The sequence below is a fragment of the Sebastes umbrosus genome, chromosome 12 (assembly GCF_015220745.1).
Source record: "Sebastes umbrosus isolate fSebUmb1 chromosome 12, fSebUmb1.pri, whole genome shotgun sequence".
Lineage (NCBI taxonomy): Eukaryota > Metazoa > Chordata > Actinopteri > Perciformes > Sebastidae > Sebastes > Sebastes umbrosus.
Window position 1 is genome coordinate 17,604,611 of NC_051280.1, and position 27,605 is coordinate 17,632,215.

The 27,605-nt window shown below is 40.6% G+C and overlaps 1 protein-coding gene across 4 annotated transcripts in view; it reads right to left on the reverse strand.

Annotated features, from left to right (window-relative positions):
* Nucleotides 1-26,745, reverse strand: part of LOC119499010 (pre-B-cell leukemia transcription factor 1-like) — a 58,561-nt gene extending 31,816 nt beyond the window's left edge. The window contains exons 1-2 of one of the 4 annotated variants that reach the window (XM_037788193.1): nucleotides 26,042-26,745; nucleotides 24,788-24,861 (exon numbers count right to left, since the gene is read on the reverse strand). In XM_037788193.1, coding sequence (XP_037644121.1) covers nucleotides 24,788-24,861; nucleotides 26,042-26,244 — 277 coding nt within the window. In that variant the 5' untranslated portion in view covers nucleotides 26,245-26,745. The remainder of the gene's footprint in view (nucleotides 1-24,787; nucleotides 24,862-26,041) is intronic. The other 3 variants (XM_037788191.1, XM_037788192.1, XM_037788194.1) reach the window with 3 other exon arrangements.
* Between the last annotated feature and the right edge of the window lie 860 nt (nucleotides 26,746-27,605).

Here is a 27,605-nt window from a genome sequence, read left to right on the forward strand (position 1 = left end):
ATTTACACTTTGCATCGATGATCATTGAATTGATATATCCAGATTGATTAATTGTTACACCCCTATTTCCCTCTGAAATGTCGTGGAGCAAAAGTATAAAGTAGCATAAAATGTAAGTATGCAAGTAAGTAGCTCAGGTAGAGCTGCAACGATTAATTGATTAATCCATTAGTTGTCAACTATTGAATTAATCGGTTTGAGTCATTTTTTTTTTTAAAAAGAGTCAAAATTCTCTGATTCCAGCTTCTTAAACATGAATATTTTCTGGTTTCTTTACTCCTCTATTACAGTAAACTGAATATCTTTGAGTTGTGGACAAAACAAGACACTTTGCACCTCTGTTCATCTGAAAAAGTCAGCACCAAGTCAAATTAGCAGAATTATATTGAAGTGATCCAGCGTATACCAGTAGGAGTTTTTCGTATTTTCTCAAACATTCAGTATTCTTTGGAGTACGGCCTCCATACTGGGCAACTAGTGTTCAATTAATTTCATAAAATCAATCATGTAGCAATTAGTCAAGGAAAGGCATAATTTGAGCGTTCAAAAGAAACAATTTGGAGCTGTTATTCTAAAAGCACAAAGGACTTAAAATCACAAAGCAGTTTGCAGTGGCAGAATTAAAATCACGGCACACTCAGTCGCGTGAAAGGCGGTACGACAGCAATATACTGCGAGAACAAAAGAGCGAACTAATCAGCCTGTAGATTAAAAAAAAAATGAAAATGGAGTTTGCAACAAAGGGAACACTGACGTCCGGAGGAGGAAAGGAAAGGTGAGAACTGATTCTGTACAACTCGGCGACACAAAACCTTGAAAGGGGAAAGGAGAGCATGTTCAGCAGAGGAAACAGTACAGTATTTATGCTCCACGCTGGTGATAGAGGATCATCCAAAATAGCAAAACAAGCTGGACTAATTTTACACCTGTTAACATTCACAATCTGAACGATCCCGATACTGTAACTCACAGCCAATTTGTAACATTTCACATAATATTTAGACTGAGCAGAACCGTACATGCAAACGTGAGATATATGTGAGACACTTGAGTCTTTTTGGGTCATGACTATTTCCCTCTAGTTGGAGAAAGAAATGGCCAATATGGTTTTTCTGTGAAAATTTAGTGGGGGGGTGGAGGTGGGGAGCGATGTGCTGCTGCCAGATTAGGCTACAGCCTGTGCCAAGGTTATAAACAGGCTGTTATCAGGCCTCCAAACAGAATAATCCTCCCTGTATCAGTGCCCAAACATATGGGGCCACACAAAGCAGCAGCAGCCCCTGACAGACACCCCCTTTTAATTACACAGAGGAGGGGGGCAGGACCTTTCTCCCGGTGCCTTTCCCTCCTCTGCTTCAGCTTCTCTTCGCCTGCCTGTCGAGGAAATACGTTTCATTTCTAAGGAGGAAGCTCACATGTCGCGTCAAATAAAACTGTAGCGACCTTGTATCACATTTTCAGATATTGTAGATTAGAGCTGAAGCTATTGGTCGATTAATCTATTAGTTGATTGACAGAAAAAGAATCAGCTATTATAATGGTAATCAATTTAATTGTTCAAGTAATCTTTTAAGCAAAAATGCAAATTCTAGCTTCTTAATTGTGAGGATTTGTGTCTTTTCTTTGTCTTATGTGATTGTAAACTAGAGCTGCAACAATTAATCAATTAGTTATCACCTCTTAATTTAATGATAATTGATTAATCTGTTTGAGTTAGTTTTAAAAAAAATAAAAAATAAAAATTCTCTGATTCCAGCTTCTTAAATGTGGATATTTTCTGTTTTTTTTACTCCTCTCCGACAGTAAACTGAATATCTTTGAGCTGTGGATAAAACAAGACATTTGAGGACGTCACCGTGGGCTTTGGGAAACACTGATCGACATTTTTCACCATTATCTGACATTTTATAGACTAATCGATTCATTGAGAAAATAATCTGCAATGAAAATAATTGTTAGTTGCAGCCCTATCATAAACTAAATAATAATGTCGTGACAAAACACGACATTTGAAGACGTCAACTCGGGCTTTAGGTAATTGCGATGCACACTTTACATTTATTTCTGACATTTTATAGACCAAAAAATTAAAATAACCAGCAGATTAATCAATAATGAAAATGACTGCTGGAACCTTACATTTGGGGTTTGGACTGTTAGTGAGGGCTCTGGGAAATTAATTAAACGATTCATTATAAAGCAAATCAGAAGCTTAAACAATATTGAAAGAAGTTGTTTGTTCCAGGCATCATTTTAATCCTGGGTTGTCATTCTGTAAAACTCACCACATGTGATATGTTTCAGGGAAACTGTGATGGGAACTTTTCATTATTTTCTAACATTTTATTGACATCTTATTGCAGAAGTAATTGGCAGATAAATCAATAATGAAAATAATTACCCCTATTATGAATAAAATAACACAGACATCCATTCTAAAATATACTTTTTTTTACAAATTATTTGATCCAACAAAACCGCGTCAATCTGCTCCACTCAGGTCTCAACTGTTGGGGGACTCTCCACCCATCTGAAAGAAATAAATTCCCCCATCTTTTATATACTGCCTACAGATTTTAAAGTCTTGTTCAATAAAGTTTAAATGTCACAGAGGTGTAATAACGGGGATCATATAAACGCTGGGCTTGGAAAAGCTATGCAAAAATGACGCCGTCCCTTTCCGCTCGTGCAATAAAGTTTTATTTGGCTGAATCTGCCAATAAAAATGGGCTTTGAAGGTTGTCAATGGGGAGTAATTGGTCCGTTTTACAAGCGCAAGATCATATTTCTCCAAAGCTTTTTTTCATACGACGTGAATGAGTCTTGACAGCGACACAAGGAGAATCTTCTTGTTAGAGATGTGACTTCCTCGCCAACCTTCAGCTACAACAGAAGGACGTATGAAAACAGACCGAAAGAAAACATCTGGAAAACCAGTACAGAGCAGGTAAATGACACTGCAAGAGGAATATGCAGGTCTGGTCGAGAGATTTCACCTGGACGACGATGGAGATACACAATAACAGTCTATGCTTTTGGCAGCAGCAGAGCCCATTTCACACACCCCCAGACAGCAGAAAGAGTGTAGACCTTAATGACGTCCAATCTTCTCTGTCACGCCGGGCTGGAGGCTCACCAGGGCAAAAATCGACCGACAGCTCAAAGTGCTGTTAACCAGTTTTGAGGACTCCTCGCTGATGCACAAAGCACACCTTTATTTCTAACATAGGTCGCAAAAAGCATGCCATCAATGTCTTTCTCTACATTTAAAGTTCAGTGCCGCATATAGGAAAACAAATATAGAGTCCCAAACACTCAGCCATACAGTGGTTAAAACACAGTTTTTCAAAATAAGATGTTTGATCTCAAGATAATTTTGCTTTTGATAGAAACGTGTTTCATCGTACCTACTGTAGTGAGACATAAATGTCAACCACTGTAATGATTTGTAAAGCAAATAAACACAGACCAAAGCCGGCTGTAACCTCGAAAAAAATAAAAGGAGGCGCTTTTATTTTGCCATAGACGTTCACTTTGAGACCTGAAGGCTTTTTGTCTGCACGTTTTTCAAATTATCTCCGTCTGAAGTGAATTTCTCTTTTGATCAAGACTTGAGTTTTGAACTATAAAGATATGGTACGTTGCAGCTTGTAACATAACATCTATGACTACAACTGTGATCTTTTTTAATTAATCAAAGTCAAACCTAACCTTGATGAAACAATCACCTTAAGATCTCAATACTTTTAAATCTTTTTTTTAAATGACCCAATACAGAATTGCTTGTGTAAAACCAAAACAGGATTAAATAACAGCAAACGGGAAGTCAAGGAGTGTTTGTTTTTGTCATCAGGTCTAGCCTCGCTCTTTGATTTGATTTCACAGCTGGAGAAGCACTTGGTAAGGAAATATCCGAGCGCAGCTGTAAGCCAAAGTGTCAGCGTCTATCCATCCCGGTAAGAAAGGCCCAAAATAATAATCAAACACTCTTGCCTCTTTGGAGCAATGCTGCCAGCGCCACAGAAAACAGACAGACAAACACAATGAGTGTCTCCACGTCCCCGCTCTGACAGGAGACGCTGGCAGAGTCGGGGTAAACGGACGGCGCGGTGCGGCGCGGCGGCCCCTAATGATCTCCCCTCTGTTTCAGCGGACTGAGAAAAGCCATTACCTCCCGCCACATTACCCTGCCATCCCTCACATGGTGGATGGCTCCTCTCTCCCATGAGCACCTTGCTCCAGTTATGGCTGGCAGTGCTCACCTCCTTACCGCCTCCTCCTCAACCCCCCGTCCACCCTCCTCCCTCTGAAACCCCCAGCTCTATACATCACATTTAACACTTTGACACTAACAGTCTATAATGTTTCTATTCTACAAAATCACTCTGCCAACTCCGGGATAGCAGAGCAGAGTCTGAGGAAAATAAATACCGCTCTCAGCCGCTGGCATTAAATTCTAAAGGAAAAAAGAAAAGTACAAAAAGAGCCTCTTCGCCCCGGCACCTGAGAGGTCCTCTGGCTGAAGAGGAAGAGGATCATTTCAATCGATACACATTACAGCTTCAACTGACAGCAACAGCTCACACTTTACATGGAGGAGGTATAAAGAGGCCATATAACCATATTTTCAGAGACGTCAACACTCCTTGCGAGCACTTTATAGCCGTACCAAAGAAACATTTCACTGCATTAAATTATTAAAATCAAAAAGTGGCATGAATAAATAAAAACCAGCCTGAATAAGTGATGTGACAAGACAGACTTGAGGCATGACCTTTGAAAAGTGTCTCAATGTGTCAGCAGACAAAAAGAAAGGGAAATACTTTAAATATGTGGCCAAAAAAAAAGAAAAAAAGAGGCTGAATTGTAGAAAAAGAGATTTTTTTAAAAAGGCCATAAATGAAACATGTCAGGAGAGATTAGTCTGCTCAAAAACACAGACGAAACAATAAACATAGAAAGCGCCCACACCTCGTTGCATCACAATTTGTTTCTTTTGTCTCTCTCTCTCCTTAATATAAGTGTTTACTTGGGCAAAATCCAATCATTTCATTCTCTCTGAGCGTATTTCATGTATATAAACAAACATTTGCTCGACCTCACTGGAGTATTAGCTTTAATGTATCGTCAGCAAGCCTGGCTTTGAGAGGGCATTAATTTCAATTCGCCGATTTAAACACTCCAGTTTGTCGCAATCCTTCATCGCAGTACGCCACCAAGTCAACACACACAATGGGCCTATTTTTCAATCTAATGGCGGAGCTTTCTCGCCATTAGTGAAAATAAAACTGCTTTTGCCTTTGAACAAGCCACTCAAAATGTAACCCTGCGTTTCAAAATGAACTTGAATAATTAATTGCGAGTTAAAACAGACATGAACCCCAAGAAACGGTGCTGAGGATGGGAAGCTGGAAATATATATTTTTCGCCCCGAGGCCAGAAGATCGCTCATCTTAGAAAGCTGGAGAATCTAGTCTTTGAGGATAGAGTGTGTAATCTCCAGTGAATCTAATGAAACAAAGTAAAAGATAACGCCACATTTCATCATATCGGAGACAGAGTGCTTCCTCTGGCTTGCCCTTGAGGTGGCAGGAATCCATAATCCGAGGAAATCATTCTTTTTATGTAGTTGACGTATCACAAGCCCTTGTTTGACCCGAGTCTCAAGACAATTGATTTATGAGCAGATGTGGGACTTGAAACCAAAAGTCTACACCTCTCCCTCAAATGATTTATTTATTTATTTTAAGAAAAGGGCTTTCTGGGAAAAAAAACAAACCATACTCTCACAAAGCAATTTAGATGGAGCACAGCCTCTTCTTTTCCTCTAAATGACTCCTCATTTAATAAAATAGTGACCCAATAAATAGATATAATAGCCATCAATGTATGATGGGTAAGATATTCTGTGTAACCAAATGTTATTGCAATATCACATATTTACAGTACTACATCCTCACATATGTCAAAATCAGACATTTAGAAACGCCATCTCTCCTTTCTGACTTGTCCTTGGCCCATTCCTTTGCAGTGAGCTTGTCTTTATTATTTAATTAAGCCACTACGGCCGTTACATTAATAATTGAGTGTGAGAGGAGACCCAGGGCAGCCGCAGGCTCTGGCGCATTGGGCTTCCTGGTGAGGAGTGTATTAAAAATGTGTGTGTTTATGTCCCCAGGGCGTCTGTCCTGGCTGCATAAAATTGAATTGGTTATATCTAATATATCATCCCCTAAGGGTGGCTGGCTGGCTGGGTGGGTGGGTGGGTGGGTGGGTGGGAGGATGGGGAGGAGCAGGGGAGAGCTGAGATGGTCGCATCCTGCCAGCAGGGAATGAGTCCGGTCTTAGAGATTCAGAGAGACGCACGAGGCCGTGACGTTAATGTCCCTCAGAATCAAATCGATGGCTGTCTGCATCCTCAATGTGCATGGCCTTAAGCTAGGAGCACAAGACAAGCCCAGAACCAGATTAAACCCACTCGTTACCGCAGTCTTTGTTCACTTCTGGTGTCTGGTGATGCATTCAGTGCATCAGTGAGAATGGGTGGAGGATTTCTTATGAAAACGGATTACAACCAGATACCAAATACAGGCAAGAAAAAAAAAAGCTTATGGCATTCATATAGATACTAAGAGGATGAATGTTGGTGACAATGTGAGTGTCTGAATGTAGAAGCAGGAAAAACATCACTCATGATCCCTCCTTTCACAGACCGAGGGGCTGACTGCAAATACACTCTCCCTCTCTGCCTTTCTCCACCTCTCTCTTCTTATCTGCTTCTCCCACCATCCCCCACTCTCCCACCTCCACATCCAGCCAGCTCCGTGGCTTTATCCAAGTCTGCACCTTTAAGGCCTCCAGACTCCAGAGGAATGAGCGTTTTAACACCACCATTAAGGTCAGGGCCTAAATTATTGATCTGCCACCTCTATCAGCATAACGGTCACGTAGCCAGTATCACAATCTAACCCTGCCGCCCTCGGCCAGATCGCTGCAGCTCCCTCAATTAGGGAGAGATTCTCATTACAAAGAGAGACAGCGAGAGCGAGAGTGAAAGAGAGCAAGGTAGAGGAGGGGAAAAGAGAGAGAGAGAGAGAGAGAGAGAGAGAGAGAGGTCCATTTCAGGCGGGGGAAAAAGGGGGACAGCAGGCATTCTTTACACCCATCCTCCTCCCTCCCATCCCCCTTGAAGTCTCCCATCATCCCCCCAGACAAGACCCAAAGATGACAGGTCTTATCCTCACCAAAATGCGGGCGATAAGGCAGCTGTAAAAGAATAATAAAAGAATAATGCATGGAGGATGAAAGAGGAAGGCAGACAGGGAGTGAGGCAGAGAGAGAGAGAGAGAGAGAGAGGCAGGCCAGGGAGGGGGCAGCAACATAAATAAAGATGCAGCACAGTTGTGCTGGATCTCCTAATGAATTCGGAAGGTCCTGGATCAATAACATCAGCGCGCTGACGACACATCACAAATGCCAAAAGGAGCTCTCCGCCTTGAGCCTGCAGCCCGAAGAAAAACAGACATTTACCGCATCCTTCTGCTCTACGAAAATGACTGAAAATGACCGAATGCATCAAAAAAAATAGAGAAAACAGGGAAGAGTGTGTTTGTGTGTGCTGCTGCGAGGAGCATCAGGAAGCAGGAAGCAGCCTTGATGCTTGGTAATGGGGATGATTTCCACCTAGGAGATGCCGTGATAGTGGCCGTGCTATCAGTGCTATTAGCGATGCTGATGACAGATGGTTTCTTTGTCTCTATTCAGATTTATTTTCGCGGCTGTCAGAGAAAAACACACTGAGTACATCATTACCCAGTACAAACAGCCTGGAATGAAACAACCCCTGACATGACGGTCAAACTGTTTGCTGTACTGAAGATCTATCGAGTGAGAAAACTGGAGAATATGTTGGAAAATGTTTTGGCAAAGAGTCTCCTAGAAGTGGATCAAAGCAGACATTGACTTGGGTCTCTGAATACGTGCCCTCTCTCCCCATTCGCTCATACACAATCATGGCCTAATGGCATTCCATTAACATAATTGCCAACATAACTAGTGTTCCGTGTCTGAGAGCCATTCCCCAACTACACACACACAAAAAACAGAAAGATGAGAGGAGATGAAATTGAGCCAAACAAGGACCATCCCCAAAAACATATTGTGGGTGTTCAAGCTGGATCCCCCCACCACCACCACCATCCTCACCCGCTCTTCAAAGCAACAGCGCTTTGTGAAGACCCCCTGGGAAGGCTCTGGCATCTCAAGGAATGCGATGCCAGAGTGTGTGTGTGTGTGTGTGTGTGTGTGTGTGTCTGAGGGCACATGTTTGTATGCAGCACAGACAGCGGGGTGGAAGAGCAGAGCTTCCTTCACATGTCGGTAGCCGCCTCGGCGCTCAAAGATTGGGCCCCGACGCACGCTTCACACCAAACACAACCTGCCAGGCGAAATGAAATTCCCATTATTTTTAATTAATCCCTAATTAAAATATATTACTCCACAGATTCCACAAATCTCTCTTAATATGCAAATGTGGCCAATTCAAGGATATTTACATATCATTAATTAAGGCAGGCACATTCTCTTAGTCTAATGAGCTGTGGCCTGGGTCTGCCAAGGAAAACTAAACGCCGGGCTCAGGAGTGAGTAAGCACAGCCACGGGGGGATGTCGGCTCTCTGTTGAGTCAGGACTATCAACCGTTAACGCCGGGGTGAAATAGACAACAACAACTCTGCTAGGCTCACAGGAAAAATCCACCCTGAAACACTTTAACATCGTTAAAAACTGCTGCCGGCGATGCAGCGAGCATCTTCGTGCCTACTTGGCCGGGCGGTGTGTTTTTCTCATTCCTGAGGATCGCCGGCCAAACGAAGAGGATGTGACATCATGCAGAGGTGTTTCCTGCAGAGCTACGAAAGGAGTCTGATATGTTATCACTGTCACTACCACTATCACTCTGTAAAACCACCTACTGTACACGCAGTGAAGGCAACAAGTTCATGCCCTCCTCTCCGGAGACTGTCGAAAGGACTTTATGTGGACAGAAGGATGTCATGAAGTGAACCTATAATGTAGACGAGGTGAGCCGAGGTTACGCTCTTAACATCCACTTTTCCCCAGTTTATTTCCCCTGATGCACCTTTAATTCTGACTGTATCACATATATTCTGTATCAGTTTGTTCCAACTCTTAATTGAAGGTGAAATATTAAAACACATCCGCACTATTTTATCAAATTGAAATATTCTCAATGTCTTGGTGCATCATTTTACACATTTAATTACTCAAGTACTGTTTGGAGGTACTTCTACACCACTCAAGTATAGGGTGGGGGAAAAATACAGCATTGTATCGCAATATTTTGCATGGCAATATTAGTATGGATACACAGACGTCCAGTATTGTTCTTTTATTATATAAACTATTAACCTTTTAACAATCTGACGGCCCGCTATTCTGTCTTTCAGAGGTTGTAGCGCGCTCAGTCTTAAAGCTAGAGTGAATGCTACATAACGCGCCAAACTGGCATGGCCATTTTCAAAGGGGTCTCTTGACCTCTGACCTTAAGATATGTGAATGAAAACAGAGTGAAATCTGTATCTTATTAGATAAAACAGATGTTGACAAACTGAATAATTCGCACAATTATGCAATTGCACAAATCGCAATACTCAGCATATTGCAAAATAAGATCATATCGTGACTTACGTATTGTGTTAGTATCGTATCGTGGGGCTTCTAGTGATTCTCACCCCCCTCAAGTATTTAAATTCTATACTACTTAACACTTCTATTGCACTGCAGATCAGTGGTTCCCAACCCGGGGGTCGGTACGCCTTCAGTGGGTCACAGGATAACTCTAAAAGAGTCTTGTGATGATAAATGAGATTGGACAGCTTCATACATTCATCTTAATTTTTTTTTCTGATGCTTCGCTTATCTTTGCTAATTTCTTGTGAGATACTGAATATGCTGCTTTTTTTGGGCTGCTAACAGTGATTCAAATCAAACAAAGTGAGATGTTTAGAGGGAAAATCACTCTTTAGTAGAACTGCATGTACAACATGTGCCAAGGAGTTGCAAGGAGACACATGCTTCATTTTAAGGGTTACAAGCCACGAAAAGGCTGTGAACAAATGTAGTAGATCAACGTATCCTCATACAACGGTTTGTATATCTTACAAAAAGTTAGTCCTCATTTGTTTAGTCTTTTCAAAATAAACTTTATACTTGGTGGTTCACGATTACTCTGATTACATGCAAATTGATTTTGTGTGATATATACAAATTACAGTGTATTACTTTTCGTAGGTATCGCTACGAACGGTGTATGAGAACAGCCTGAGTAGATTAAACTCCTCAACAGTATATAAAATAGATCAAATTAGCTCCAACTCAACCAGCTGCAACATTAAAATGCATCTAACATATTAATCCATCAGTGATAATAATCCAATAAATAATATATTTAATAGAATTCAGCATGGTGATTTTATTTACTTTAGATTCATTCATTGAGCTGAAAATAGTTTAAATTTTGAAAGCATATATTTTCACATTGTAGCATTGGTACTTTTGCTTAAGTAAAGGATCTGAGTACTACTTCCACCACTGCATATTTATGTAACAGAGTGAGAGTACCTGATGGTGGATTCCTCCTTTAACTGTATTTTCGGTGCGCATCAGTGTATGAGCATCGTTTTATTAACTGCAGCAGCGGCTTCTTAATCATTAAAGTGAATATGTGGAGTGCATCCAACCATTTCTGCATAGTTGTTCATGGAAACTATTCATGAATATCACGTTGTATTAGGTGATTTGAAGGAGAGTAAGGAAATGAGGTGGGGTGAGACGTACCTTGTCCATCTCCTTGTTCTCCCCTTTTCCAGCTGCTCTAATTTGACACCTTGAGCATTGGAGGGAGAGGGGGGTGGGGTGGGGTTAACTAGGTGGGGGAGTGCAAAGACACAGCGGAATTCATTAAGAATAGCAAAACCCTCTCTCCCTTCAACCTCCCTCCAACGCTAATGGCATCAGAGGTTAGTGGGAGCGAGAGGAGGAGAGACAGAGGGAAAGACCAAGAGAGAGGGGGGGGGTACATGAAATTAGAAATAACTATATTTTCAACGGAAGCGAGTGAAAAGTGCTGCAGCTCGTACATGAGGTGACAGAGGCCTTGTTTGCCTGGTTTGGTCCGAGTGTATTTCTGCATCCTTTTAACATTCACACGAAATGAAAGAGGTTTCAAAAACTGCCATTTTGCCTCCTGACAGTCTTAATGCACTATGATGACATACCAACAACCGGCCGCAGACCTTCGAAAAACCCATTTATGCCACACTTTGTAGGTTGGATGGAGTGCAATCAGACCTTTTTCAACATTGTGATTACCACGTACTGGCACAGTAATCTGTGGCTGAGGAATTGGCTGGCTAATGGCAGTTTCACATCAGCCATCTATAGGGACCTTGCAGACAGGTAAAGTGGTAGTTGCAAGATATTGAAATGGCCAGTGCCACCTGGGATGAAAGGCCTTTAAAAAAAGTATTAAGAACTTATTTTTTTTTCTCTCTAGAAGCAGCAGCACTGTGTGTAAGATGAGCAGCTTTATCTTTGCAGTCACTTAAAACATCAAACGCCTTGCTTTCCCCTCACAGCCACTCTGAAGCTGCCGCTTGATTTTAGACCTGGAGGGAAAATCATTGAGGTGCAAGATAAAAAAAAAAAAAAGTTTCTAAGCTGAGCTGAAATCCTTGCTGTCCCGAGACCTTTCAAATGCTCATTTCCATTTATCTACCAGTGACATTTTTCATGACGTACTCTCTGGCAAACTATCTGACTCATAAATCCAATTCAAGCCTATTACTGAAGAACTTTTAAAGCTATCCTTCATTAATGTTAATGGGGTTTTTTAGTGGAGGCCAGTGGTGGTTAGGACTACATGGCTGCTTTCCCAAGCTTGTTTAACAGGCTTCAGACAGAGATGGATGCTCCTTGCAGTCCGATAGGCTCTTGGAGCCATCTATCACCCAGAGGACCCACCCACAGAGCTGGCGTTCCATAACAAAGGGCAGGCAGGAAAGCTCCTGATTGACAGCTTTATGTGTGTGGCGGCGAGTCAGACAGCAGAGAGGAGACATGGTATCTGTTTCTGGCCTCAGTGCTGGCCCTCGTTCTGAAAATGAGTTGTGAAGAACACAACAAAATAATGAGCGAGCAGGGGAATCAATCAATATGCCGACACATGAGATAAATGGGAGAATCAAACACACGCACAAAAAAAACATCCCTAATGCTGCTGAGTAGGTACAAAACTAATCAGGCAAATGAAGCTGCCCGAGCAACGTAAACTGTGAACGGAGAGCAGTGTTGAGGCATAAACAGTTATTATCATAAAGATTATTACCCTTACACCTCAAGACTCGCTAATTAGCGCAATAAACCGCCTAAATTCTAAAATGTATGGCTGGAGCGTGCAATAAAAACCCGCCGCAACATGTAAATACAGATACTGCACACACAAAGACACAAATAAAGGGATAACACACTGTTCTGCAGTCACTAAATTCCAGCTAAAAAAAAAAACTATAATAATGTAACACATGTACGAGCATAAACTGCTTTGCTGCCGCCACAGCTGTAATCATTTTACGAGAGGCCACAGTTCCTCTCCGGGCTGTATATATTCTTGAAATGCAGACAAAAAGGAAGAGAGAGGGGGGGAGGATGTTTCAGAAGAGACACACTAAATTTGGACAGTAAGTAGTATCACCCCGTTGGCGCGGTACACCGCACATTCGCAACGCCCCATTTAACCGCACACGGCGCTTCCCTCTACTGCCTTCATTTGCATACTTCAGCGGGGCCCTGACGGATGAAGACGGATGGGGCGAAATCAGCCTCACTGAAACAACTGTTTTATCAAGGTTAAACTATCCAAGAAGCTCTTAACCCCCGCGCCTTTATCACACTACAGCTCTCCCAATATCAATCTATCAATACGATCTTATCGGCAGGGAGGGGGCCGAAGACGCTCTTCATAAACTCAAGTAATAGGAACATAAAGGAATTTTATGTGTTTAGGGGAGGAGACGGCTAAACATGGTGCTGAAGGACATGTCCAATAAAATCGGCTACAAGGTGGTGCCAGCAAGCCGAATAAAATATAATAGAAGAAGAAGAGCTGCTCACCCCGGAGGCGCGAGAGGCATGTGTGGAGTCACGGGGTCGTCGGTTCAGATCTTGTGAACGAATGGTGAAAGCATGAATAAGAAACACTAAAAGCCTTCTTTAACAACACGGTACTGACACACACACACACACACACACACACACACACACTGCTGCTCCAATGAAAGGTGCCTTTTATGTAGAAGCTAAAAACGATACAGGGCATCTCCCAATTTTATAACAAGTATCTGTAGCAGTCAGTCTTAATAAACAAGAAACAGGAAATAAAGATTCCACACATTGTGTATAGAAAAATATATTTTTCAAAATAAAGCTATTATTATGAAAAATGATCCATGTACATTCACTTCTTGCTACATATTTAATTCCCCCTACATTAGTAGTAGATACATGAAAATACATGCAAATAGATATATGTAAAATGTGTTTAATTACTTGTCCTCATGTCATGTGGTGTAGCTTCATGTAAAATGAGTCTTCTGCGTCTAAACTAACACACTTGCCTTCCTATAGTACAGTAAAATGCAGCAGTTATGAGGAACATCAGTTAATCTATTTGCGCTTCAACAGACTTCAGAGTGATTGTATCTTGTGCTGTTGCCTATTTAATCTCAATGGGACCTATAATGGTTAAATAAAGGTTAAATCAAAATAAATAAATAAAATTACAACCACACAGTGCAGGCTTATATTTATATGTGTGTTTTTGTGTGTGTAGTTCCATGTCACACCTTACTAGTTACTGTCTATTAACACACATATAAACACACATGTACAAATACTAAGTGACTGATTTACAGGGGGATTTTAATAAACAACACTGTATTCACAAAACAGCGTAAGCGAGATACAAATGAGGGAAATAACAAATATGAAAAATTAGACCATTCCTTGGGGAGGATTCCTTAATTAAATAAGGTGTTTTAATAAATTCTGTAAATACCTAAAACATCTGAAAAATAACAAAAATAACGCTGTAACAACTAGGGGTGTGAGAAAATATCTAAAATATCGAGTGTCACAATATTACATTTTGTGATACTGTATCAATTCTCAGAAACACTATCGATTTTGAATTCACAGTTTACATGCATAAATTAACTCAGTCAATACTTTGTTTCCTTTGCAAAGTTATGTGCCCTCTCAAAGTAGTGCTACGGTGTTGGATGTTACAGGGACATTGATAAATGTAAATGCAGTTCACTGTTCTGATTGCATAAAAAAGTTCACTTTTGTACTCAGACTTTATGCATATGGTGGTGTGTTCTTTATACCATGACAGTTGTCCTAAAATTAGATTTTAAAAAATCGCAATACATCGCCTTTCTTACAGTATCGCAATATATCGCAGTATAATGAATCGTAACCTCTGCACCATGATACATATTGTATCGCCAGATTCTCGCCAATACACAGCCCTACTTGCAACCTGATCCCACTCTGGATGACAACACCAACAAAATGGCTTTAAAACTTCACAGAGTTGAAACTGACGCCTCTCTCACACAATGGCAACAAAACCTCAATGTTCTAAACGTCACAGAGGTCGTCTGCACGGCTTTAGCATGAATACTTTCCAGGTGTTAATATTATAGTGTTCAAGCTGTGTGCAGTGTTAGCAATTAGAAATGGATAATCAGAGTATTAATACGCAAATTACAATAGTTGTTCTTCATCTAGGGCTGGGCGATATGGAGTAAATCATATATCACAATATTTTTGACCAAATACCTCAATATCGATTTTGCAACAACATTGTAGTGTTGACTATTGGTACTTTCACAAAATACTTACACAATGAGATTTTTGTTATATAACATATAATGATAATATAATGACTAAGTATAAAAGGTAAATAATAAATAGTAAATAGAAAACGACATCAGTTGATTGTAATGCAGCCTTTAAACTAGGCAAAGACAACACGTATGGCATATTACGATATCAATAATCTAAGACGATATTTAGTCTCATATCACAATGTCGATATTATATTGAGATATTGCCCAGCCCTTACTTTATCATATCACATTTTTGACTGGCCACTATCCACCCAACATTTCTGAGATATTCTATGACACAGTACTGCTGGTTTAACGACAATCTATTACACAAAATGACAAATTGTTGATATTTACCCACATTTGCTCACATAAACCCACATGTATATAACACATTATAAGAGCAAACTGCCTCCTAACTTTTGATCTTTGAAGGGTAAAAACTCTGTTAGAAGTGGCTTGGTAATAAATGAACAGAAGTATATAATTTGCTGATTATGCTCAAGTAGAAAAAAGAAAATGACAGCAATTAACATAATTTCAGTTGGAGTTAACTGTCCAGAACTAACACCGCCAAAGGCAAGCTGGCAGACAGAAGGCACAAAGGAAACCCACAGCTTTCCGTCTCTGGGTTGGGATACCGATATCTACAGTACAGGGAAGCAGCAAGGAGGCGTCACTGTATTATCAATCCTAATCGCTGTTACTGGGAAAAATACTTTACATATTTTTACCTTGTTAGACATCATAATTGAGACTATTAATTTCAAGGTTTGGTTTGTTTTCACACTGAAAAATATAGTAATGTAGTAATGAGGCCTTTAATATATACATAAAGTAGATTTTCCATAATAACAAGTCAAAGCAGCTGGTGGTTTAGAAAATCAGCACCGTTTCTGATGCAATTTCAGTTTAATGAGAATTTCCATGATGCAAGTTGCGATGATGTAAACTGATTCAAGGAAACAAGTGAAGTGATCTCACCCTAATGGCAGTTTTGACTTGCTAATTGTTTTTTTTAACAGTACTGGGGCTGCAACTAACGATTATTTTCATTGTCGATTAATCTGTCAATTATTTTCTCGAATAATCAATTAGTTGTTTGGTCTATAAAATGTCAGAAAATGGGGAAAAATGTCAATCAGTGTTTCCCAAAACCCAAGATGACGTCCTCAAATGTCTTTTTTTGTCCAGAACTCAAAGATAATCAGTCTACTGCCAAGGCTTATTTTATAGATGTTTTAGGTATTTACAAAATTTAATTTAAAGATTCAACATTAAGGAAAATGCAGGAATCCTCCCAAAAGCATGGTCTAATTTGTCATATTGTTTATTACTTTCATTTGTGTCTCTGATTTTACACTGTTTTGTGAATACAGTGTTGTTTATGGAAATCCCGCTGTAAATCAGTCACTTAGTATTTGCACATGTCTGTTTGTATGTGTGGTTAGGGCTTCAAATTAAGAATATTTTCATTGCTGATTAACCTGTCGATTATTTTCTGGATTAATTGATTAGTTGTTTGGTCTATAAAATGTCAGAAAATTGTGAACAATCAGTGTTTCCCAAAGTCCAAGATGACGTCCTCAAATGTCTTGTTTTGTCCACAACTCAAAGATATTCAGTTTACTGTCATAGAGGAGTAAAGAAACCAGAAAATATTCACATTTAAGAAGCTGGAATTTCTTAAAAAATGACTCAAGCCAGCTAATATTATCAAAATAGTTGGTGATCAATAGTTGACAACTACAGTAATCGATTAATCGCCACAGCTCTAAATCACAACAGATAAAGCAATCCACATATGTTTTGATCCACATTATAGTGAGTTTTGTGGTTGATGATTCATGCATGCTGAGGGTTCCCTTCCTGACACTATTTCAGAGGCAGATTTAAGGGCCCTTATCTGCCTCTCTGAGATGGTCTTTCCGCTGCCAGGCGGCTCGGCCAAGTGCTGACCTCTGCTAACACTCGTGCTCTCGCCCCACTGTGCTAAATGCTACCTGTGGTGTCACATCTGCCCCGGGAAGTGATCCAAAACTGCAGCACCCCGTGTCTCTATAGGCCCCACGGAATTAGCAGCAACAATCCCGAGAGACCGCCTGCCTGCCTGCCTATTTCTGCCCCTCCAACACACACTCTGACACACGCGCAGAAATAGCAGATACCACACACCACACTGAAGATTGCCAGCATGAGGCTGTTTGATTTTGCAGCCACAAAAACAACTCTTTGTGTGGCTAAATTTATCATCGCTCTCCGCCACAGTGTTTGTGTCTTTCTCTACAGTTCGATATCTCTTCTCTCTTTTTCTCTCCCCGACTGTGTGTGTGTGAGTGTGTGTGTGTGTGTGTGTCTGCATTGTTCTTTGTCTGCGCCTTTCCTTCCACTGAAGGTGCCGAGGTTACCAAGGCTCATCTGTGGCCCCCTTTGTCTCTCACGGCAACAGCAAGGTTTATTAACATAAATTAGAATAGCTCACCGAGAGAGTACCTTGTCGCTATGCGTTACCCACGGCAACCTCTCCTCCGCTCTCAATCCACCTGTGTGTGTGTGTGTGTGCGTGCGTGCGTGTGTTTGTGTGTGAAATAAAGAGAGAGAGAGAGAGAGAGAGAGAGAGAGAGAGAGCACACTCCCCTGCATCTAAATGTGAAACTACTCTGAAACGAGGGAGACACATCCACACCCATCTCTCCCCTGTCCTGATTAAAATAAATGGTGCTATCTGCACTGCATGACTCACTACACCACGGCATTACTATCAGTAATTGAAACATCCAATCACTACTGAGCCATCAGCCTCGCTGCTCTTCCCCATCTGACTTTGTGGCACCTGATTGAACACCCCACTGTATGGGAAGTAATACAGGATATGCCTACGAGTTTATATGAAGAAATGCTGAAGAGAGGAGCAGAAATGCTGCATAGACAAGGGTGCAATTCATGTTTTTGCATGATATACAGTATGTGTCTGAATGTGAATGGGATATATTAAATGTGTATGTGTGTGTGTGTCCCACTCAACATCCTAAGCAGATATCCAGGGAGAGTCGGGCAGCCTCATTGATTGGTGTTGATTCCATCTGGGCAGCGAGCAGCGACTGACAGTGGATCTAAGCCGCTGCGAAAGGCAACCATTAATCTTGGTCCTGTTTAAGCAGCATGTATTAATTTATGTCATTTTTACTAAGTCAGCCAGGGAAGAGCGCTTGCCATTTTACGTTTGACTGTTCATCGAAGTCGTGGGGGGGGTTCCTTTTATACATCCCCAGCATGCTGCCAACACGCCACTTACATTGTAGTGGCAGGGTGCCAGAGAAATGAGATCCCACACCTCGAATTAAAGGTTATCAACCACCAGGGCAACCATCTCCGTCAAAGCACCCAAGAAAATCTGAATGTATGAGTTACATTTTTGTATATAAGAAAGGATAATGTCGAACAGAGGGGTGGAAAAATATGTGACACGGTGTGCGTGTAACCAAACAGATTTAATGCTATGAAAAATGTAAAACTAAACTGTGTAATTCAGAGGTAGTTGGAGTACACAGTTGGAGCCCCATGAACATATCAGTAATAAGATCTGCAGGTGCTTCAACGCCAACAATATGAGGATATACGCGTCCACCGGTCCTACTGCGTGAGGCAATTCCACCAGTACTGTGCAAAATCCAATCATATCCAAACAGCACCAATAAGAAAAACAATGGCTGAGGCAATTGCAACTGCAATAATGTCACCAGAGCTGTTTTGTAGACACTAAAAGCTGCTCCAGAGACAAACATCTGATAAAAAAGAAACTCCACTCTGCCATCGAGCAAATTTCCTCTCTAAAGCAATTTTATATTCGATAAGTGGGTAGGCATTCTTAGCGTAATGGATCTGAATATGATCTCTGTCAGAAAACTAAGAACACAGCCGTGTATAAAAGCCCAGTTTGCAGAATGGCCAGTGCTGCTGCATCAGATAACCAGATTGAGAAGTGCAGGAAACAAACTATAGATAGAGATGCAATGTATTCATATTTCTGTTGAATAGGTGAACTGACTGTTTCTCTGCCCGTCTTGCTGTTTCCATGAATGTGAAAAATGTATGTGGAGGGAAAAATAGTTGTCCGAAACATTTAACCAACATGGAGACATGGAATTACTTGCACGTATATAGAGACAACAAACAGGAATTCAAAAGTGGATTTTTCATTTGTGCCCAAAGACTATATTTAGTATGATGGATGGAAAAATACCGCAACATTTGTTCTGATTGGTCAAAATTCTTGAGATTTGGTACGGACATTTGGGCAAGTATTTAACAGTATAACTTTGAAATTTTTAGATCACATGAAAAATCACACTATTATTAATAGTCAAAGTCAGGATTTTAGACAAATTTGAAAAAAAACACTAACATTGTGTTTATTAAATATTTTCCATATAAAATATGTTTTTACACTGCACGTGTACATATTAGGGCTGTCAAAGTTAACGCAGTAATAAAGCAATAATAACACATTACCGCAAATTTGTTTTAACGCCATTCATTTATTTAACGCATTAATGCAACATTCAATTATTTAGGTTGTGGTGGGCTTTAAAGCTAGAGTGAAGATACTGGCATCTTATGAAACTATAAAACCTAAGACACCCATTGGTACTAACCATGTCATACGAGCTTGTTGAGAAGGAGGTTAAATAACGCTCCAAACCTACACTAAATTTTGTTGAGGAAAAACGGTCATGGCCATTTTCAAAGGGGTCCCTTGACCTCTGACCTCAAGATATGTGAATGAAAATGGGTTCTATGGGTACCTACGAGTCTCCCCTTTACAGACATGCCCACTTTATGATAATCACATGCAGTTTGAGGCAAGTCATAGTCAAGTCAGCACACTGACACACTGACAGCTGTTGTTGCCTGTTGGGCTTGAGTTTGCTATGTTATGATTTGAGCATATTTTTTATGCTAAATGCAGTACCTGTGAGGGTTTCTGGACAATATCTGTCATTGTTTTGTGTTGTCAATTGATTTCCAATAATATATATATATATACATTTGCATGAAGCAAGCTTATTTGCCCAAGTTGATAAGAGTATTAAATACTTGACAAATCTCCCTTTAAGTTACATTTTGAACAGATAAAAAATGTGTGATTAATTTGCGATTAACTATGGACAATAATGTGATTAACCACAATTAAATATTTGAATCGATTGACAGCCCTTCTGCATATCTTTGATATTCAAGTTGTTATGAGTTCATAGATACCAACTACTTGATTGTGCTCCTTGTAGTTTCTGAGGTACAGACATTTTCTTATCATACTATCTATATTTAGTATTTGGGCACATACTACTACTGTTTTTTCCTAAAATATAATTTCTTCACATTTGTGATTAGACAAGCCCAGAGAACACTTCCTCCAAAGGGAATCGGTTGCGGGCCCAAATGAGTTAAAAGCTAAAAGAGGCAGAAAATAGCTGCTACAACTTCCAAAAAACAAGCAAAAACAAACACAGCTAGCGACGCACACACACACACACCTACGCACACACAGACTCCCACGCCATACGTCGACACACAGAATATGACCATTCTGCAGCCAGATCTGTTATCACGGCTAATTACAACTCCCACCTCAGATATACAGGGCTGTAATTAGCCTCTTAAAACATGATTAACATGTCTCAATTAAGCCAGTCAACATTTGCATAATATATTAGCTGTCCTAATTGCGTGTGAGTTTATATCAGAGGACAGGGAACAGCAAAAAATACACGCTGTTGCTTCTGAAGTGTACCGATAAAGTAGTGAATATAAATATGAATATAGAGGAAATGTCAGTGGGTAAAATGGAATCCAGTCCATTTATGTTTGATATAACTCACTTTAAAAGCAAAGATAAACTCAGAATCAGCACATCCCCCCGCTCAGACTACTTAGAAAAATATATTGCATGTTTATTATTATTCACTAAGAGGAACGTTTCTGGTAAGTGGAAGAACGGATTCTTATAAACTCGCAAATCAAAGCCCAGCAGCATTTTCTCAGGAAAACTTCGCACTCGTTTTCAAGTTATTTATTTGAAGTCATTTATGAGAGAACAGACAGAGTCCTGTTCGGCCTTATTTCCGTGGAAACTAAAACATGGGGGGATAAACTGCTGCTTCGGCACTTCCAAGCCGGGGACAGATATACAGTCTCCCAGCTAGCGCGGGGAAACCAAGGACATAGCCATTAGTTTCAGGACAGCGCCACATTGGAAACTAATGCCTCCATCTGTCACTGGAGATGAGAGCAGAGTAACAAAGAGAGGCAACACTAACCCCTGAACTCATCATGGACAGCCATGTCAATTAAATACTGAAAAACAGCAGCACTGGGAGCCATAGTGACCAGTCTATCCACTGCTTCATGGGAGCTCAACTAGTACCTCCATCAACGCTTAATGTTACAGGAAATACCATAAATAGTCATTTGACATTTTATCACCGTTACATTCACTTCAAACCGACCTGCTAGAGCTTAAACGATCAGCTGATTAATGTATTAGTCAGAAAATTAATCTGCAACTTAATTGATTAATCGTTTCAGTCATTTTTTAAGCCAAACTTTTATTGTTTCCAGACACTCCGATGCTGCTTTTCTCTGTTTTATATTATTGTAAATTGAATATCTTTGGGTTTTTACTGGTGAGATAAAACAAGAAATTTTAAGGCGTCACTTTGGCGCAAGATTCGGGACAAAACGATTACTCATTTAAACAAGTAAGTATAATCAATAATGAAAATAATTGTTAGTTGAAACCCTGCTAACAACACGGCACTTTTAGGACAGTTATCAAAAGAACAACTTTGCCTTGTGCTAAACTGCCTCTCCCAGACTCTGAGTCGAAATTGACTGAAATGTGGGGTAGCTCCTCGGATTTATTTGGGGAGGGTTTCAATAGATTGAAAAATGTAATAGAAAGCCTTAATGTATGTGATGAGGGGTGCTGTGTGTTGTGTTGTGAGGGGGAGATGATGTGACCTATCATGCTGTGCTGTTGTTACCTGTAAACTACCACATGGAAAATATGTTTTGTACTGCAATGTTGCAGGATGTTTGAGAAGAAAAAAATCTTAATGACAAAAAAAACTACTTCTCCCATCATTCATGTCTGGAGCCTTGAGACCACTGTGAATATCTAAAATGTGTGTACATGTCTAATTAGCAGGGCAAGCTTTAAGGGGCGGGGGGGGGGCTCAGTTAGCGGGAGCGACTGATTCAGCAGGTCTACGGCTCTGATAAGTTCAAGCGGTGTAATGCATTATCCGTCTGATCACATTAGTCATGCAGGAGCTCTCCATCTGACCCGGGCCTGCATAAGGGGTAATGTGAGGCTGCTGACACCGAGTGGCCTGACCAAACAGTCCCAGGCCCGCAGATAGAGAGAGAGACACACAGAGAGAGAGAGGGAGAGAGTAGGCCTGAAATCTGACACCCAGAAACACTGACTTGGTGTCTGGCTTCTCTTACTTAGTCAACCTGTACGTGCCAGCTTCCCTCGTCGTAATGGTTCCACACAAACAAAGACGCTCTCTTCACAGGATGTGAAGCAAGCACAGGAAAAACAAATTCTAAGTGCTTCTCAGGAACTGTAGAAACAATGATGATAGTTTGAAAAAAAAAAAAAAAGTGTCGAGAGGGCCGGTAGTCGAGGCAAACATGAAATACAACACTTGGCCAAAAAGGAACGTCTGTGAGTGGTAACACAAACCTCTGCCGTTGGTTTTCCATACGCCAGCATGCGAACCTGAGCTTGTTTAAGCTTGCTAAATACACTCCTGCCGTGACACGGGCCCGACCCCGGCACAAATATACAGGGAGTGGGGTGGGGTGGGGTCATCAGTTAAGGCCTGCTCTGTCTGCTATCGGCATGCACTCCCCGCCTTGTTTGTCAGCTGCTCGCCAATGGACACCTCATTGCTGCAATGTCCCATATTGCTGCTGTCAACACTCACACACCACTGATATACCATGAGGAGGTGCAAGCAACACACGTGAATGTGCAACAAATGATATATGATCTAAAGAAATGTCTCCTCTCTTTAGTAAAAGGTCGAAGGAGAAGGGTTGAACCGCTGCACTCGTCTCCTCCTGCTCGCACTTCTTCTCAAAGACACTCTGACTGCAACAATGTAAAAAGCAAAGCAGAAGCTGACTCTTTATAAAGAATATAAAAAAGACCTGACAAATTACAGGCTGTACTCCCGCTCGCATACACTGCACTCAGCACATTTGGCTGTAAATGCCATGGTGAAGGTTTGAGTCATTTTCTCTGTCACTGCAGTGAAAGGATTTTCAGTTTCGTCTGCACAAACCTCCTATGGGCGAAGATGAGCCGCAGCTCAGCTCTTCAAACGGAGACAGCGAGGACACAGCGAGGCAGCCATTAAGGCTCGATTCGCTCACAAATTGTTTGGGTTATTCTTAACTTTTAAATGCTTTTCTGTCCTCATCAAAACGACGTAGTTATTTAGGGCTTGGAGCATGTTTTTCAAAAACACTTGGAGTTCAAAAAAAAAGCTGATTCAAAAAAGGAGAGAATATAAGCTATGTTGAAATGTGTTCATTTCCAAACTTGGTCCTAATTTGCAGGCCAAGGGGAGCCTCTCTCTCGTCACAAGCTCTGTGAAATCCCGGGATTGCCAAGAACGGTGGGAAGAGAGGAGAGGCAGGGGGAAAAGCCAGGAAAAGGTCCAAGTCACTTTGTTCTTCTTTTTGGAAACGAACTCTGGTTGAACCCGGGGAGACGCCAGACAGTTTACAAAGAGCCAGGCATTACTCTCTCACTTTTCCAAGCCTTGCAATTTAGAAACAGGGCCCCAACCTACTGTAGCTTCCTCCTCACAGAGAGCACTCTTTAACCTTTAAATCTGGTGAAAATCCCAAAGTGTCTGCTGATTCCTTCTACTTTTTTTTTTTGTTTTGAAAAACCTGTGCCAAACTCTGACTCACACGAATGAAATGTTGGCGAATGTAAAATTAAGGAAAATGGTATTGCCTCCACACCAGCCCAGTGTGTATTTTTAACTGTCATGGCTGTGAATGCAACCGACCAGACAAAGTGACAAGGCTATCTCAATAACCTCAAAGACAAGCTTCAAAGTTGTGCTCACAGATAAGGTCGTATTGGATATTTTGTTTTATTTCCTCCCTTGAAAAGCCGCCTCTTGAACAACCGCTCCGCCACATCCCTCAGAGAATATCCACAGGCTTTCATCATGTGAGCCGCTCTTCTTTTAATCTGCTGTTAAGCGAGTAATAATTCACACATTCCTTTTCATGACTTTGACCCTCGTTGCAAACATAAACAGAAAATCCCTCCGACCTGCCTCTGCATTTAAAAACAGCTCACTTAGCAAACACCGTCAAACTCGGCCAAGGAAAACAGACAAGAGAAGGGTGAGAAAGCCCAGCCCCAGAAAGGCCCAAATGTCGGCATGAAAACACTCCTGTCCAATGACAGCACCTCATCTGGGGCCAGCGCTGTTTCACATGCATAATGTGTGACGTTTGACGGGCAAAACTTGTCATAAATCATAAGAAAAATATTGTTTTTATGCCAAATAAATCAACAGTGGTTTAAGAGAGGAATGTCACCATGATCATAATCTATATCTTTTCTTAGCAAAATAAAGAAAAGAAATGATGCTGAGACACTAGGAATACACTATTAGACCATAAAATGAACAATATTCTGATTAGTGTCAGTAAATGCAAGCAAAAAAACAAAAATCCAGCAAACAAAAGAATCTATAAAAAAAAACATCTTACCTGTTTTCTCCTTTATTTCACACAAGACATTGAAGAGAGCAGGTTTCATTCTGTGGCAGTTCAGTGCATGTTTCCTAAAAAAAGAGGACAGGACATCCCTTTACAGATCAATATTCAAACAAGTGTCAATAGTAAGAGTGGGGCATTCGTACATCACAAAATATCATTTAAATATCAAAAAGATTTTTTTCCCCCCAGATTCTCCTGCTTATTCTACTGTAACAAGCAGGCTAATATTTATAAAACATCCAGGAGTTAAAGCAAAGAAAAATGTATTCAGAATCTTTGAATTTAATTATTTTTGTCACATAAATACACAATTAGAGAATTAAAACCTTTACTTACAACATAATATACAACAAAATTCACCAAGTTACACTACACCTGCCTCAAATGTATTTTGCATTATATATTTTTTTATTTCTGATCAGAACTATATAGGAGGGGATCTGCAACATGTTATCATAATACAGGATTACAACGTATAAGCTCCTTTTGTAACAAGGTAGAAGTGTCTGAGAAACCAACTGTGCCAACTGCTCCACAGCTTAAAAAATAAATCCTAATCTACAATAATCAGACAGTAATTAATAGTTTTGCTTAAAACATGAACCCAAAAGTTGTTTCAAATAATCAAACATGAAACAATTTTTTTTATTTTTATTTTTTTTATATATATTTTATTTTTTCAAGGCTGTTTTCATATATGCAATCCACTGTTTGTAATTACAACAGTCTATAAACCAACTTTTAAGTAGATGAGCTTTACAGACAAACCCATCAAGCACACTAAAGAGAAAACAACCTCAACATTAAAAAAACAAAGCAAAACCAAGAAGAGAAATAACAATAATAATAATGACAAAAAAAATAAAGAGTAGAGTTAAAAACAAGTTTTTTAAGGTCTTTTTTTGTCAAAATATGAACCCAAAAGTTGTTTCAAATAATCAAACATGAATCATGACATAAAAAAAAATCATCCTAATCTACAATAATCAGACAGTAATTAATAGTTTTGCTACAAATATGAACCCAAAAGTTGTTTCAAATAATCAAACATGAATCGTGACAAGTTTTTTTAAGGTCTTTTTTGTCACTTCATTGGGGCGTAATTGTGCTTTCATTTATATACTGGCACAACCCTTATCTCTCCACCTCCATCTCCAACAACACTGGCTAATATCTCCACTCTCTGATTAATAACACAAGTGTGTGTTGTGTTTCTTTGTGTGTGTATGTAAAAGCCTCACTTACCTCGCCTGTGCTTCGTCCAAGCTTTGGTCTGTGATGGTCATGATTTGCTGTAATATGTCTCCGATGTCCTGCTTCCTTCCGTCTCCGTCCGTCCCCACCGTGCCATCCTGCATATGCTGCGCCAGGCCGGCTGGGTGTCCGGCCATGCCTCCTACTCCTACACCACCGTGGGAGTGCATCAACCGAGGCTGCTCGTCCATCATTGACCACGGTAGCCTGCTGCTCCAACTTTTTAAATTTTTAAATATCAAGAGGGAAAAAGGAAAAGAAGAGAAAATATCCTCGGAAATTCCTCTGGATTCCTCTCTGCGTCTCTCTCTCTCAGCGCCTCCTTTTTTCCTTGGTAAGCTTTTCTCTTGGATTTGGGAGGAGGGAGACTGACAAAACCCTCTCTCTCTTTCTCTCTCTCTCTCTCTCTCGGTGTCTCTCCCAGCTGGTTTAGGTGAAATCTGATCTGAATCGCTGCTTTTGGCTTTGGCCACTCCTGCCTGCACAGCTACTGTAGGAGAAGAAGGAGAAAATGAACATTAAAGGCTCCTAATCTGATTAAAAGTGGAAGCGCGTTGAGCTCCTCCTTTAGTACCCGAGAGCTTGACGCGCTACTAAAAAACGCGCTACTAAAAAAAGACTCAACTTGCCTTTTGGATACAAAGTAAGCAGCAGCAACTGTTATTGTTTCGCTTATGTCTGGTAACTGACTCATAATCAGAGTATGGATGGTGAAAAGCCTCCGCCCACTCGAGCCACGATTGGAGAAGAAGGAGCAGAACAAGTCCCACCTCGGTCCTCTCTCTGAAAAACGTCAATCATCCTCCTCTGGGAAAGGTGGGGACACTGTAATAAACATAAAGAGATGTGACCAGACCGGGTGGCTATATACAGTGATGGATAGAGAGTGAATATGTAGCCTAATAAATAATTGTGAGTGGCAGTGAAGCTCTGACCCAACAGGACAGCATGGTGGTGCTTGTAAGAAGGCACTCTGTCAACCTCCTGACTATATATTTCCCAGCTGAATATTTACATCCTTGTAATCAAGTCAAAGGAATAATAAATCAAGATGAATTTATTAGTTTGTAGGGAAGCACTTTTACAAGCCTTTTGTTGTAGCACAACAGTTGTTATAGAGAATGTACTGATGCCCCCAGTCCAACAAGCCTCGTATTTAAACATCTATTAACAACTATTCTGAAAATTGATTAAAGGGGAACTCCACCAAATATTACACATCAAAGTCTGTTTACAGATCTTGGGGAGTATTACTGCATATGTGGAAAAAAAAATAGTATACAGCCTTTAAGTTGCAAAATCGGACAAATTGCCTCAAGTGATGTCACTTGAGTCGGCATTGGATGGGTCTGAAGACCACAAGTTTGAATGTCAGACCTCTGTAGCTCCTCATCTCAGCTAGCGGCTCGAGGCTACCTAACATAAATAGTAAATAATATTTAGTTTACGTACTTATTTTAAGCCCAACCATGATGTTTTTCCTAAACCTAACCAAGTTGTTTTGTTGCCTCAACCTAACTGTGGACATTATTGTAGTTTTGTTGCGTGGCGTACA